Raw genomic sequence first — 15,963 nt, 5'->3', positions numbered from 1 at the left:
TTGGACTATAAATATGTACCTAGGGTTTATGGAATAAACAACAACCAACGTTCAACCACAAACAAATCTCGGCGCATCGCCAACTCCTTCGTCTCGAGGGTTTCTACCGGTAAGCATCATGCTGCCTAGATCGCATCTTGCGATCTAGGCAGCATAAGCCTGCCTACGTTGTTCATGCGTTGCTCGTACTGAAGCGCTTTTGATGGCGAGCAACGTAGTTATCATAGATGTGTTAGGGTTAGCATTGTTCTTCATGCTGCATGCTTTCGTAGTGCAACCCTTGCGCATCTAGCCGTCCTTGTGCCTCATCATGGGTGCAGGGGCGGCGCCCCGCTTGATCATAGTTTAGTAGATCTGATCCGTTACGATCGCTCCTTGTTCTACAAGGATTAGTTTAATATCTGCAATAGTTAGGCCTTACAAAGGGGTGGAGGATCCAGCGGCACGTAGGGTGTCGTTTGCGAGCCCTAGACGGGATGTTCCGAGGATCAACCTTGTGTTGGTTTTTAGGCCTCGTCTAGGGCAAGCTTACGATCACCGTGCGTGAGCGCGAGGCCCAACCTAGAGTAGGATGATCCGATTATGCGGTGAAAACCCCACATCGTCGTGGATCTCATTAGCTCTACCATGATCAAGCAGGACCACCACATATTCGGCCACCTTGGACGAACCGTGGGTGGATCGGCTCTTTGAGCCGATTCACAGGACAACCTGAGAGCCGATCGAGGCTCGTATTTAACGTGTACGTGTGTGCCCTGCAGGAAACTAAGCGAGGCATCATCCACACCTTCCTGACCAGGTATAGGTCAGGTGGCACGCCCTTGCGACCCAGCATCGGCGCGCGACCAGGAGGCTTTGCGGGCCGTCGCTCTGAGGGACTGGGGCCAGCCGCAGCCCTAGTCATTCCCGGCTCTACCGTGTTGGCCAGTCACTGCCCGCCGGTGGGTTTCTGACGCCAACAGTATTACAGATAGATGATCTTGATCATGTTAGGCAGCTCACAAGATCCAACAATGAAGCACAACAAGGAGAAGACGACCATCTAGCTACTGCTATGGACCCATGGTCCAGGGGTGGACTACTCACTCATCACTCCGGAGGCGACCATGGCGGTGTAGAGTCCTCCGGGAGATGAATCCCCTCTCCGGCAGGGTGCCGGAGGCGATCTCGAATCCCCGAGATGGGATTCGCGGCGGCGGCGTCTCTGTAAGGTTTTCCGTATCGTGGCTCTCGATGCTTGGGGTTTCGCGACGAAGCTTTAAGTAGGCGGAGGGTCAACGCGGGGGCCACACGAGGGGCCCGGGGGTAGGTCGGCGCGGCCGGGGCACGGGCCGCGCCGGCCACCCTCCTGGCCGCCTCGTGGCCCCACTTCGTTAGGTCTTCGGTCTTCTGGAAGCTTCGTGCAAAAATAGGACCCTGGGCGAAAGTTTCGTCCAATTCCGAGAATATTTCTTTACTAGGATTTCTGAAACCAAAAACAGCAGAAAACAGCAACTGGCTCTTCGGCATCTTGTTAATAGGTTAGTTCCAGAAAATGCATAAATATGACATATAATGTGCATAAAACATGTACGTATCATCAATAAAGTAGCATGGAACATAAGAAATTATCGATACGTTGGAGACGTATCATTATGTTAGGCATCGGTGTCTCAGCGTTCACGTAGGGGGGCATTTGTCCCCCACCGCCACCCCCAAATGATATTGTGAGAAATATCTCACATATTACTAACGATCCGCAAACCATTGATTCTAGTAGATCGTTGTTTTCCCTTCTCTTTTTCGCACATGTTATGCACATCTTCGCAACGTGGATATTTCTCAGCATGAGTAAGACGTATTTGTTCGGTTTAAATAATTAAATATCAGAATTAGCAGTCAATAGAAGTGTTTACCCATATGCCAATATTTCCTTTTTATATATGTTCACCTTTATTCTACAAGCAAAAGCTGCTTAAGGGAAAAGTGATATCCCGCAGAACTGCACAAATTAAGTATCAACTAATACATTGAAAATGCTTGCAATCATAAATGATCACAAGTACAATTTTAAAAATTTGTCGTCATAAAAAGATAGAATAGTTTTTTTTAGATCAAAGATAGAATAGTTAGTAACACAAACTAGACATGAAACACATAAATATATCAATGGTTATTGATTAGAAATAACATTTGTTCATATGGGTGAGGAATTACACTAGATCCAGCAGACGTTAGGCAGTCAACCCATGGCATATGGCAAGCCGCTACCAAAATCAATGAGGACGTAGCTATATGGCGTACCTGGACATTCGCATACGGCATACCGTATTGGCGAGAAGGGGGGGGGGGGGGGGGAGAGAGGACGAGCAAACTAGTCAACAAAAAGTATTTCTTGATCGCCCACCGTGGGGCTCGAACCCACGACCACAAGGTTAAGAGCCTTGCGCTCTACCAACTGAGCTAGACGGGCTACATGTAAATATTTTGTATACAGTTATTATAACTTAGCTCACTTTAAGACCAAACAAGGAGAACAAGATATCCATCTCCATGACTCCATGTCTTGCTCCCGGTATCTTTTTTTTTTATTCTTGATTTTCGTCAACTTACAAAAGTCCGATCACATCGTGCTCGAGTCCGAGCAACACAAGGAACTAAGGAAGAGCCAGAGAGAACAGCTGAAACACCTGCTGAAAAGCTTGTGCAGGCTGTTGAAAAAGGCGAGTAATAATTCGTGTAAGCACTCGACTCATATTAGCACTGCGCACATAACATCACAGCGAATCAGCATCCTCACCTAACAAGCCAAACAACTGACTGAGAAAACATTTCCCAGAAACACCAAAAACTAGGCTGACCAGTAACAACAGCAGTTTTCTGGTAGTGCTCCTACAAAATTTTACAGAATTATACACAAGGCGATCCTAGAAGGAAGCCATGACTGTATGTACAAATGGGACCAGGCGGTTAAATGTTCTAGGGCAAACTACAGATTTCGACGACCGTGTTGCGCAGAGCTTCCTACAAAAGCCTAGACGCTATCTCCTGAAGCAGAGCACTCTTCTGCGATGCTGAGATGGTACCACTGTTCTCGGCGTTTTCCAGGATGTCAGCCATTATTGAAGCAGCGTGGCTTATAGGTTCTTCGGAGACTCTCTTCAACATGAAGGCCTTCAGAAGAGAAACATATGCATAAGCAGGGGAGGGAGAAAGCATTTCAATAAGTAAACGAGGAGAGACGAACCTGCGCGTGATGAGAAACTTCTATGGTGCATGGCTCCTGAGACCATGGCTCTCCATCAACTTGGATGGGCATCGTAGTGGTGATCTCAATCTTTATATGATGTCCTTGAGCTAACCTTTGTGCGCGAGAAAGCCCTACCTAGAGCAAGATTATCAATACACACGCCATACTGAACATATATTACAAGAACATGGAGCCTAAAACAAGAATTCTTCTTCCCTACCTGCAGCCTTCCAAGATGCAGCATTCCTGTGAAGCTAACTACTTCCAGCATCTTGTCATGCATGCATTGAGGTTGGAAAGTGTCAGAGACACTATCTTCGTTCTTCCATAGGTCAACCCCTCCCATGTAGCTCCGTATGTTTGCAACAAGGATACCTTCAGCGTCCTGCAACGGGAGAAATTAAGGAACAGGACATAGTCTAATCTTTTTCTTTCAATGCACTTGGTACATGGTGCGCATCGCCTAACCAGGAAATGCTTCTACAATACATCCAAATGGGATACCAGATATGCTAAATTGATTTTAAGGAAGTGAAGAATCAAACAGCAGTAACAATCTTAACAAATCACGTTCACTGTTACTGTGTACACTTGGGGTTCTTGTGTATTTTGTGCTACAGATACCCCAGTGCAAGGCTGTGTGCTCATAAAGACACGTAAAAGAGGGCAGGTAAGCAAATGCAATCCACTTTTACCTGAGGAATATCAATGTTGGATCCATCTATCTCAAGCTTGACTTCCCATGGAAAATAATAGAACATGTTATCCATCATATTCTTTGCACCTTCTTTTGCGTAAAGCACTTTATTCATGAACTACAGAGAAATTGTATCATATTAGTGTGACAAAGAATTATTAGTAGCTGGATGAATTAACTATTTCATAACAATCTAAAACGTTTTGATAAACAGAATAACAGCAGCTCTTATCTTGCGATTTATACAAAAACATGAAATTGTATACCAGTATAGACTAAAAGAAATTCAACACTTTAAAACATGTACATTTGCATGACAAAAGACGATCAATGTAGTTTTGTATAGCATAAACTGTTACAAAGGGAAGTTGGAAATATACATGTTTATTTCATTGTAAATGACTAGTCATTTGATTACTTCTGGAAGAAAATTTTGATCATGATGTAACATTTCCACTTTCCACATGTCCGGTTCCGTGCTGAACACCGGCACGTTTACTTGGAACATTTAAGGAAGAAAGGCTTCCAACATGTGCAATTGTGCACATAACAGGGTGGGAGCAAGCGGGAGATTTACCTGGCTATAAAATCGTTCAGGATTTTCCTCCCTCAGGTTATGGATATCTAGAGCAACCTTTGCATCACAGCCAACCCCTGAAAAGTATCAGCATTAACTACTAAGGTATCTTACAATGCAAGGATGTAAGGTAAGAAGGACATGGATAGACATACCAAAGTAGTTGTTCATAAATTTTGGTGAAGACATAAGCTTTCCTTCATTATCCTTTATAGTGATCTTCCATCTGTCAAGAACAGTAACTGCAGAATGCTCGACATCTTTCAAAACTGAGAATAAACCTCCCCGTTTTTCAACAGCACCGAGACCACCACCCCAGGATAAAACTCTCGCAAGATCATTGCCAGTACCAGCTGGAAGGATGGCTACAGGAGGAGGTGCTTCAAACTTTTGTTTCTCAATGGCATCCAAAACCCAACCAGCAGTGCCATCACCACCACAAACAAGAATTTTGAAGTGAGGCACCTTCTGAAATAAAGCCAAACCAACTTCTGGTCCTTGATCCTTGCCCAACTCAAACACCTAATGGAAGCACCACAAAAGAGAGTTAATACCACAAAAAATGTGAACTCGTGTTTTATTATAAATAAATAGGTGTAATTAATAAGATTGAAATGATTACAAACTGAAAGGTGGAGCATTAATTGGATTCTAAGTAAGGAACTTGAAACAATACAGACAGTGATATGCAGCATAAAGTTTTGAAAGAATAAAGCTGGGACAGAATTATTTATGTTATGGCGCAAAGCTTACACCCTTAAGAGAAATGCAGAAGTTATAAAAAGATAATAAACAATATGCTAGAAAGAAATCACATAAGCAGCATAGATGAGAGCAAATGAAGCAAGAGTTCCACATAATTTAAAGCTGGCAAAAGGGTTAAAAGCAACTAGAATTTGCTACACGAACCTGCAAAGGATTAAGAAGGATCTGCAGGCGTTGTCTCAGTGATTCACCACTCTGGGCACCACTTCTCTTGTTAACAAACACTAGCAATGGCCTAGAATCAGAAGGAACGTCCACAATTTGATATTTTTGATTATTCTGGGCATGGGAATTCTCAGGTTGGACATTTGGCCTGCTAGTGGCTTTATCCGCTATAAACTGTTCATCCTTTTCTGATTCAGAGCTCTGATGTACTTCATCAAGTTTACCATTGGCATGATCATCCCTCTTAGCGGGAGTGCTTGCTCCTTGTGAGTCTCCTTCAGTGTCAGATGGCGGCTCAGCAGCACCGGAGCTCTCCCCAGAAGAAGTAATGCCCTTCTTGTACCTTTTACTACGAATTCTGATCGTCTCCCGGACAGTAGAAGCCAATTCATTAGCCCCGCTTGTGATGGTACTGAAAAGTCCTGCTGCACCAGTCCTATGAAGCTCCTTGACACAGAGAGGCGATAATATCAGCCGCTTCAACGGGCCCAAGTCACAGACATCACCAGTTTCCTTAGCCAAGTTGTTGTGGCAATCAACATGCACCAGCCTCTGACACCACATGCAGTACCAAATCGGAGACCCCGCGAGAAAGGCTCCGCTGCAAGACTCATCGCAGTAGCAACAGAAGGAGTCCTCCTCAGAGCGGTCCGCCGTGTCGATCCACTGAACGGCCCACTGGTGAATGACGTGGTCAAGCCCAACCATAGACACGCACTTGCAGTCCTTGTGCGCGTTTCCCGAGCAGCTAGGATGCGCGGTGGCGCCGCAGATGTCGCACTGGTGGATGGTTCCCCCCAGATACTGCGGCGGCGAAACGGACTTGAGGCACACGCAGCACTTCAGGCCTTTGCTGCGGGAGCCGGGCTCCTTCCTCCAGATGTGGGACGCGGCGGGGACCTTGTCCTTCAGCTTCTTGTACTTCTTCGCCCTCGCCCGGATGGCTTTCATCAGGCTCAGGCTGATGTTCTTGTTCAGCTGGTTGATGGTGTAGTAGATTGTCACGCCGCTGACCAGCGCGAAGATGACCGTGGCGACTATGGCGGACCAGTACTCTGCCATGTACTCCGAGATGTCGGCCCAGCTGGGATGCGGCATCTTGTACATCCCTGCAATGTGGTGACGTGGCAGTTGATTAGGATGGATACATTGGGATGGAAACTGGTGGTTGTAGGTCGCAGTTAGCAGGTTTTTCGGCCAGCGTATAGCAAACGTGCAAATATAACTAGATTATGTGGCAATATCACTATGAAGCAGTTATCTAGCAATTCAATCAATGTATCTGAGATATGTGGGCCTGTGACTCCACTTGTTATTGTTACTGCCAGTGTCATTTTGTATGTGCTGCAGAAAATGTGATGCGGGTATGGACCACGGTATTGGTATCTCCTACCCTGTCCCTAGCCCAGTGGAAACGCCGAAAATTACTGCTCAGGCTCTGAAAGCAAACCCATATACATACAGAACCATGATTGTTTCGACAGACTGTTTTGTTTCAGCGAATTGTGCTTCCTGATAGCTAGCTTGGTAGAATCTGCTTGAGGACACACCCATCGAAACTCTACACTAATACTGCATAATAGGTAGCTACATGATCCTGCCTAGCGTTAAGAACTCGCCCAATCGACGCGCCCCACCCCACACCAACCCTAGGAAGTCCATCATCCCTCCCTGCACACGCAGGCAGGCAGGCGCGCACACACAACCACGGACAACGAAACGCTGATGGCCCTAGAGACAGACTAGGAGCGCCTCCTCAGCCAAGCCTCGCCGGAACCCTAATAATTCCCCAACCCTCCCCCCGCCACGAAACTCCCGAAATGTTCCCGTACTCCCACAGAAAAAAAAAATTAGGGTGCGGCAGAAACTGCAGCGGGAGAGAGATACCTCGCGCTTGCGGGGATCGGCGGCGGGCGGGCGGGCGGCTCGTCGGGATCGCGCCTTCCTCTTCTTCCACGGCGCCTCCCGGCTCACATTGCGTCGGTGCGGCTCCTCCGCGATTCCGATTCCAGCATCTCCTCCGCCCCCGCTTTTCCCCTCCGCCGGTTCGATGATGCTGCGGAAAGGGGCGAAAGCCGCAGGAGCCTGGTTGTCATAACATAACACGGTGTTAAGAAAGATCTCGCGCTTAATTAAATGCGCCGGTTTGTGGCGTCAGGTGTCTTGGGCCACGTCGACTAAGCGCGATCTGGGCCGTTGGTGGGGTGACGGACGGGCGGGATCTGGTGCTGAGCGGGCTCGCTTTCGCGTCGGAGTGTGATTAGTGTCGGTTGATTAGTTTAGCGGTCTGGTTTGGACGGTCGGTTGGGCCCGCCTTGGCAGTGGGGCGGAGGCGCCCTGGCCGAGACGCTTCGTGACGATGCGGAAGGTTTCGCTGCTTTGTTGGTGGGACACGCCGAAGTGCGATGTAGGTGGGCGATGCTTGGCTTTTGGCGAATCTTTTTAATAGTAATACATTTTTTTCGTTAATTTTTCATATAATACTGATTTTAAACTTTTCAAACATAACACTCTGAAGGAAACCCGGTGTCACGTTCCGCCGACGAGCCGCCCCTGGCCGATTGTGTCTAGCCAGTAAATCGAGGTATATATTGACATGAGAAGATAGAGCAGTTTTTAAAAATAAGGAAACACAATCAAATCCTAAAAAAAATCCACGCAGGTTGTGCGATGCAATAGACATTATATTTTGGATATTTTTCTCAAAAAACTATACATCTTATATCACGAAACGGAGGAAGTACTTTTCTATAAACGAGAACAAAGGTTCTCAATTATTGAATGGCCTCAAGATAAAACATTGGTTCATCTAGGAAGCATTTCACACTACTGGTACTGGGAATGGTTGAAGGACCACGTTTTTTGTTTTTAATGTTTGGGTTGGTAATGTTCTTGTTTCTAAATGAGTACCCTTCTTTCGTTGATGCAGCATGCCACCCTGCTGCTTCAATAACTGAGAATTATGACATTGCGAGCCATGTGTGGGACATTGGGTTCCAAAGATCCTTTGGTACAGAGGAAATGGTGTTTTCTATATCCGATCATAGGCACATTGTAATATGAGCTCTTCAAAAGAAATAAAAATATACTGCAAAATCCATGTACCGTGTGGTTGAACTTTGAGGTATCTCTAATCCTCAGCTTAAGAAGATTTGGAAAACTCATAATTCCTACAGAAATTAAGACTGTCCTTTGCTAAGTGATTCATAGTCGATTGCCAACGAGGGAGCAAATTCTTATCAGCCCCAGCCACACTTCTGCCAAGTGCCCCTTGTGTGGTGAGCTAGAGTCACTTCATTTGGTTTTTCATTACCCTTTTGCTATTGTTGTTTGGTTTGTGGTTTCCCTGGCTTTGTCCTCCATTTGATATTCCTTGGCTCACTATGATCAAAATTTCAACTTATATGGATGTGAGCTGTAGCTATGATGTAGTCTTTTTGGACCATTGGCAAGAAGCTCATTGTTTATGCTAAGATCATCAAGCACCCGTCAAATGTTGTATTCCAAATTATATCTTTTCTACAGTCATGGAGGGCTGACGTGGGGGTACCACAACAATGCCCATGAGTTATGGACTTGGGTTTTAGGAGCGAAGACGAGCGAGTGGATTCGACAATGTATAAACAATCACAACAAGAGGGACACGATTTATCCAGCTTCAGGGCAATGTATAAACAATGTATAAACGACACTGTAACTCTATATGTTGCTTGTCTGTTCTTGATTGATGCTGATTAGGGTTACAGTGTCGTTGTGATGGCTATGGTGTACTCTAGATTTCTTATCGCGGGATTGTCCTCCCCATCGATCCCTCCAAGTCCTTATAAAGGAGGCCAGGTCAACTTCAGATCGCTTACATGTTATGATACCCTTATATGGGTTAGTTCTTGTGTCGCACACCAGGTTCCTGAGCTTTGGCTGCCAATGCTCTTTGGGCTTCATGGGCCTTTAGATGGATGACACCATGTATGGTAACAGTGGGTGCCTAATAAGTTATGCCCACGTCAAGGCCACTTTGGGAGGAGAAGACGAGGGACTTCTTTAATTGGATGTTATAGGAATACCAAGACAAGATGAAGCCACTGCGGGGAACAAGAAGCCACCAGTGGTAGTTGCGCCGTGTTGCACTTAAATATCTAGTTTTTTGTTTGGTGTTTGCCTTGGGGGCTCTTGCTGTTAAAGAGAAGGTGTTGCTTTTCTAAGCATTTCATTGTGCGAGGTTGTGGTTGGTGGAATCTTGTTTCCAACTTTCAATCAATGCGTTTTCTTGTAAAAACTAGGATCCCTGTAACAAAAACTATGTTTTCTATATAAAGTTAGGCTCACTCCTGTTATCTAAAGAAAATACACTTCTTTACCAATTATTAGTCTTATAACTATTTTTTTCTTTATAAATTAATGCTTTTACGAGTTGCATAAGGTGAGTGGTCGTAAATTTAGGGACATTGTAATTGAGACAAGAGGGAGCTCTCTCACAAGGATCACCATTAGCTTTTGCATTGGGATAGTTGTCCCTAGAGGATGCTACTTTGGTGGTCAAATTGGCCTCCTATGGTGAATTCGTCCAAAACCGCACCAAAGCCCAACGAGGGAGGGGAATCGGCAGGCGGTGCGGCGTGCACAACCCATGCATGCAAATGGGTGCACACCATTGATGCGGAGATCCTCTAACGTTGTAGCAATGGGTGCTAAAAAGTTGTTGTAGTAGCGACTAATGTGATGACAAGGAGGGTTGTTGCAGGAAGTTGTCAAAGATATGCAGAGCTAAACATGTTACTTTTCCTAAATACCATGGAAGCTATCCTCAAACTGAATTGATTAGCTTGGGTAATTACTTGATTTGATGGAAGGAAAAATATTAGAGAGTGTAGTCGTGATGAAACTTATGGAGAGAACCCCCTTTAGATAATAAAGAACATGTCCTCTCTATATCTGTACTAAACTAGATTCAATACTTTGCTCTAATAAAGAATTGAGTTTACCAACTTACATTGATTCTCTAATAAATTTATGTTAAAATTATTATGCTGCCATTAGCGGTTATGAATATAAGGTTGACTAAATCTAAGATGGACCAAATTTATATCTAGTAATAAATCCTCTATGAATTATTAATTAACTTTAAAATGATTCAACCAACAAACAATAATAAAAAGGTAACCTCAACTTCAAAATGATCAAACATTTTGAGAGAAGTCCAATTTACCCCCCTAAACTCGTCTCAAAGTTCAGATTACAACCCTGAACTTTATTTTGGTTCAGTCTTCAACCCTGAATTCTATAAACCGTTCGGAATTGAACCTTCTACTTTTTTTTTACAAGTTTTGAACTGGTTTTTCTTGCTAGTTAGCGGTTTTCTCCCTATATACTATGCCAACTCATCAACATACAACATAGACGGTACATGTACTTCCTCTCTCTCCATATCGCATGATCACCTCATGCCTCATCATGATCGTCTTCCTCCCTGGAACGAGGCCATGTCGACCACAGATGGGTGCCTCCATCAAACAATAACACCCGGTGTCTGCCCTCTACATCACCTGTCGTGCCCAGCCTTCCGCTAGCACGGGGCAACCACCACGCAGCGCAGCGAGCCGCGGGGGAGGCATTTTTATTCCGACAGGTGAAGAGTTGAAGATGAAGCATAGAGTTGAAGATGAAGAGTTAAGACATAGAATACATGTACGCACTATTTTACCAATACAATACATTACGTGACAAGAAAACCCGGCTTAAGACAATGCAAGGGGTGATTCTGAACCATTTTTGGAATTCATGGTTGAAAGTTGAACCAAAGTAAAATTCAGGGTTGTAAGCTGAACTTTAAAACAAGTTTAGGGGGGATAAATTGGACTTCTCTCAAACATTTTAGTGAAAATCTAAATATATTTTTCTGTCAATTCGTAACATTCTATAGCTCTACCAGACGAACTCAACAACGCGCGTCATCAAGATCTAGTAAGCTATAAACCTAGCACACCCTCCTTTCTTTTCCGAAGATGCCACCAAATTCATCAAGCAAAACTCAGCATTACAAAACACCTGTAAAAATATGAAATTAAATCTTCATCCTTGGGTGGATGCTCTTAGCAAAACTTCCACTATTCACTAGCAAGTTATATCTTAGTGAAAGGAGAGAGTACGTCGCAAAAAAAAGTGAAAGGAGAGAGTAAATTTATTCACCATCTCCTGCCACACTTTCTGCCAAGGAAAAAACAATCATCTTGAAGTTTTGGCTACTGCCAATCGGCAATCGCAATGGAACAAAGCCATGAACAGGCTAGGCGAATTGACAGAGCCGTTAAAACCACATTCGGCGATAAGTACCAAGCGAGCGCTCAAAACAAATTCACCCTGCATGCATCTCCTCGTACAAATCCCGGTGTATTAGCCGGCCGATCGCAAGGAACCAACAAAATCATCATGAACAGATCGGCAACGATCACACCCCATAAAAAACACACCGGGCGATAAGTACCAAGGATTCACCCGCTCAAACAAATTTTACCGTTTCATCATCTCAAACACATCGTGCCAAAGAAAAATATTCGAGCATACAAATTAATTACGCTCAAATAAAAACAATTAATTACTGCTATAACGTCCAGCCGATCGACGGCTGCGATGCCGTCTCCTCCCGCATCCAACGGCCCAGCGAGCCCGCAGGTGATCCGAAACCGCCACTAGCCGTTGCCCCCGAAGCTGGCGCCGCGCAGGCGGCGGCGGCAACGTTACGCTCGCTGCTGCTGCACTTCTTGATCCTTCTTCCTCCTATAAATCTCGCTTCGTTTTCGATCCGTCCGCCCGCGATTTCGAATCGAACTCTTCCACATTAATCGCCAGCAACCGCCGTCCGCATTGATCGTTGCTGCTGGGATCGGATACGATGGTTACGCCGGCGGTGGCGGCGAGGAGGCCCAGGGCGCGGCGGCCGTTCGCGGCGGTGGCGTCGCTGTCGGCGGCGAGGAGGCGGGTCATGCCGCCGCCGACCGCTACTACGCCGGGGTCGGAGAACGTCGAGCCGTCCGACGGGACGGCGTCGTTCGAGCAGTGCCTCCGCCGGTTCAGGAAGTTCTCCGGCGAGGCGGCGGCGGCGGCGGCCGCGAAGCCCGCCTTCCCCGTCGGCGCCAAGCCCGCGGTCCTGAAGAGCAAGAGGTGCGCCGCGACGCCCGCTGCCAGGAAGCCGGCGGTGCCGAGGACGCCGAGCAGGAAGAGGCCCGATTCCGCCTCCTCGCGCAGGAAGTCCTCTGCGGCGGCGCCCTACGAGGCGCCGCGCGCGCCGCTGTGGGACTTCTCCGAGGAGCCGTGCGGCAAGAAGGTGCGGGCGAGGCTCTCGTCGCCCTGCGACGCCGGCGCCGCCGCGGCGGCGGAGGAGCCGCGGAAGGCGGCGGCGTGGGGCGCGACGCTCGAGGAGGCCATGGCGGGCCTCCCGGAGCCCGGCGAGGGCCGCGTCAGGTACCTGGTGGACACGTTCGAGCGGCTCCTGTCCCTGTCCCGCGACGGCACCCACGAGGCGGCGGGGCCGAGGAGGAGGGTGATGATGAAGAGGGCGGCCTCGGCGTCGTCGTCGCCGCGGAAGGCCGAGGAGATGGACATGGCGTCGTACCCCTCCGTCGCGTCGTCCTCGTCCGAGGTGTCCTTCTGCGTCGCCGACCTCCCCCGCCGCGGCAGGAGCGGCGGCGGCGCGCGGGACGAGCGGCAGTTCAGGAGATGCAACGTAAGCTGCGTTTTCGGAATCTCCAAATTTGGTGAAATTCAGAACTATTGTCAGACATGATTTGTTTTTGGTGAATTTGTGTGTTGATGTTGTTGGCGCGGCGGATCGCAGAGCATCGGGTCCTCGGAGAGGAGCTGGAGCAGGAAGGTCACGAGGCAGCATCCCTTCAATCTCAGGACCGAGGTATCCACACCAACAAACATAAATGTCCATTTATCTTGTGCATGTTCAGTTTCAGTATGTTCAGAGGATGATCTTCTCATGTTCTCCTGTTCAGCAAAGAGGAAAGATGAAGGAAGGAAATCTTGTGGAGAGGATGAGGAGGATGCTGCTGGAGGAGGAGAGGCTGCGCAACCCGCTCGCGCAAGGTCTTCCATGGACCACCGATGAACCGGAGGTACGTGAACCATGAACCATTCCGTTCATTGTTATTTTGCTAGAACAATGGGCATGATATCACAAACGAAGGTTAACTGAACAAAATTATGTTCTTCAGAACAGTTCACTATACGACCATATGCTTTCTTGTTGCCGAGATTTGCAAGTTTGTTCAGGTTGAAAATTGTTATAAGTATGAATTTTTTTGGGGTGTAGAACCTGGCGAAACCGCCAACGAAAGAGCCCACTGAACCATTCGATGTCGTGCTTCATAGCGCCGTTCGTGCAGTGGGTCGCGCCAGGTTTGATCATCAGGTGAGTAAGCAGTAGTAGCACATTATACATTGCATCGCAATTCTGGCCTTGACAAGTTGCTGAAAGAGTCTATGCAAATGCAACGGCTGTTCTTCGATCCCGCAGATCACTGAGCGTAACATCTTCCTGGAGAAGGTGGAGCTGGAGAGGGAGAGGCAGCAGAAGGTAATTGATCCGAGAAGTCTATGCCACCGCATGAATGAATCCAGATGCAAGAATTGACTGATACGTGGCCTGCATTTTTTTTTTTGTTTGTGCAGATGGATGAAGAAATTGAGATCAAACAGCTAAGGAAGGAGCAGGTGCCGAGGGCGATCCCGATGCCGGACTTCTCAAGGCCATTTATGCCCAAAAGGTAACAAAATCTTTATGGCCTTACTTACTCTGATCATACTTAAGTTTGTATGACAATGCATGAACTGTGGCTGGTTGGAATGTGCAGGTCAGTGAAGCCCCAGACTGTTCCCAGGGAGCCAAGGTTCCACACTAGGCCGACGAGGCACAGTCCCAAGACTCGGTCATAGCTGCCTCCGGTCAGATCAAAGATTCATCTTCTTCTTCCATTGGCCATTACGCTACGCACAAGAAGACTTAGTCACTGAGAGAATTGTACTAGCAAATGTCGCCGCCATTGGGCAGATCGCTGCTTGGCTAATGGCTTTCTGACAAAAAAAGGAAAGGACACACACACAGAACAAGCTTTTGCAGTAGTCTGTACTCTGTAGTTGTATCAAACATCTCTCCGTTTGAGGAGCTAGCTGGGCATTTTGGTGTAAGCTGTCTGAACATGAGCATTATTTTGAAGCTCTGATTACTGCATGATCTCATCCACTTTATTAGTGGATAACTTGCGTCAACTTTTCGCCAATTGGCATGTCTACTGCTTTTGAAGGTGGATAAACGTATTCATCTTGTTGCTCACCTACGCTTCGTTTGTGACATGCGATGATGCGAAAGCAGGTTCCTTCCACATGGGTTCTGATTATAACGCAAAAACTTAACCATGTTACCCTGAGGAGATAGAAGTAACAAGAACCCGGCCGAGACTGACGCGGCACACATGCAGAGTTTGCTGAAGCGGTTTATTGCCCTGTCCATTTTTGGAGGGAGAACTCTTCCAATTTCCAACATGTATGTACAGTCAATGATCCGAGGAGTAACATGACTCACCCTCACCAGTTTTACTTTACCGGATTCAACGAGCTGCAATTTGGCTATTACTGCAGTCTGAAGGGTGGCGTGGTATATTAAATTTTTTCGATAATAAGGCTTTATTACTTAAAATGTTTAAGCGCATGGTACATTACATACAAATGAGATTCAAGATTTTTTGTTTGTTTGTTTGTTTGTTTGTTTGTTTGTTTGTTTGTTTGTTTTGAAATAAGGCAAAAGACTGGGATTCAAGATCCATTGTGACATAGACCACCGAAAAGCCCTTTGGCTCCCGTGCTCCAATGCTCTCTTTATTTAAATAAATTCAAAATAAAATTTATAGGCCTACAAAATTTGTATTCCTATGATTCACTTTAAAAAACATGTAGTTTAGTTTCAATAGCTGGAAAGCCATTTACTATCAGGAGCTTCGATTGGTGGCATATAGAATGAAGAAAAAAACATGTAGAGTCCTTCAAAGAATGGCTTCAGTCTCAAGTGTAGTTTAGTTTAGCTTGAAGTTTAAGAGTTGCTCACTCTTTTAGTTGTTGTACCCTTGTAAATAATTTGCTCTATATAATTTATAAAAATTGCAGTGGGTTTACCCACGGTTTACCATCAAAAAAATGATTCATTTTAATTAATGCGGGTCTAGGCATAGGGAATGACAAACTGCGATGATTGAAAAGGGTCGGAGGGACTAAAAAAAATCTAGATGTAGTAAATTATTTATCCTACAAGTATGCACAATTGCAACACTTATTCTTTAAATTCTAGGCTACACAAAAAAAAGTCTGATAAATCTTGGAATTTTGAAGTATGTAACATAAAAATATAAATCCCGTTGCTACGGCAACATATAAATCCAAATTTACAAAATTTCATATATTTATAAATCAACATGTCAATCGAATCTAAATGGCTTGCATTCCTTAATTGACATGCAATTTATTATCACATAACAT

General features: G+C 46.0%; 2 protein-coding genes and 1 non-coding gene across 4 annotated transcripts; 1 reads left to right on the top strand and 2 right to left on the bottom strand.

The window, feature by feature from the left end:
* Window positions 1–2,379: 2,379 nt before the first annotated feature.
* TRNAK-CUU (transfer RNA lysine (anticodon CUU)) lies at window positions 2,380–2,452 on the bottom strand. The gene has a single exon. It is a non-coding gene; the product is annotated as a tRNA-Lys (tRNA).
* A 269-nt stretch (window positions 2,453–2,721) lies between these two features.
* On the bottom strand, window positions 2,722–6,540 carry LOC127299117 (diacylglycerol kinase 1). Of its 2 annotated transcripts, none has more exons than XM_051329024.2 (7): window positions 5,413–6,540; window positions 4,659–5,025; window positions 4,504–4,580; window positions 3,925–4,044; window positions 3,450–3,614; window positions 3,227–3,364; window positions 2,722–3,153 (listed from the first exon to the last, which is right to left on the bottom strand). In XM_051329024.2, exons 1-7 carry the CDS (start codon window positions 6,538–6,540, stop codon window positions 3,004–3,006), a joined length of 2,145 nt encoding a protein of 714 aa, XP_051184984.1. In that variant the 3' UTR covers window positions 2,722–3,003. The 2 variants fall into 2 exon arrangements, 1 of the variants encoding a protein (XP_051184984.1); XR_007850337.2 differs by having other exon boundaries at window positions 3,021–3,153; window positions 3,227–3,360.
* A 5,782-nt stretch (window positions 6,541–12,322) lies between these two features.
* Window positions 12,323–14,539, top strand: LOC127303314 (uncharacterized). Its single transcript, XM_051334059.2, has 7 exons — window positions 12,323–13,153; window positions 13,265–13,336; window positions 13,431–13,550; window positions 13,748–13,846; window positions 13,952–14,011; window positions 14,107–14,201; window positions 14,289–14,539. The coding sequence occupies exons 1-7, from the start codon at window positions 12,323–12,325 to the stop codon at window positions 14,368–14,370; spliced, it is 1,359 nt and encodes a 452-aa protein (XP_051190019.1). The 3' UTR covers window positions 14,371–14,539.
* Window positions 14,540–15,963: the final 1,424 nt, after the last annotated feature.

This window comes from Lolium perenne, chromosome 5 (assembly GCF_019359855.2).
Source record: "Lolium perenne isolate Kyuss_39 chromosome 5, Kyuss_2.0, whole genome shotgun sequence".
NCBI classification, from domain to species: domain Eukaryota; kingdom Viridiplantae; phylum Streptophyta; class Magnoliopsida; order Poales; family Poaceae; genus Lolium; species Lolium perenne.
This window is presented reverse-complemented; position numbering and strand designations above follow the sequence as displayed.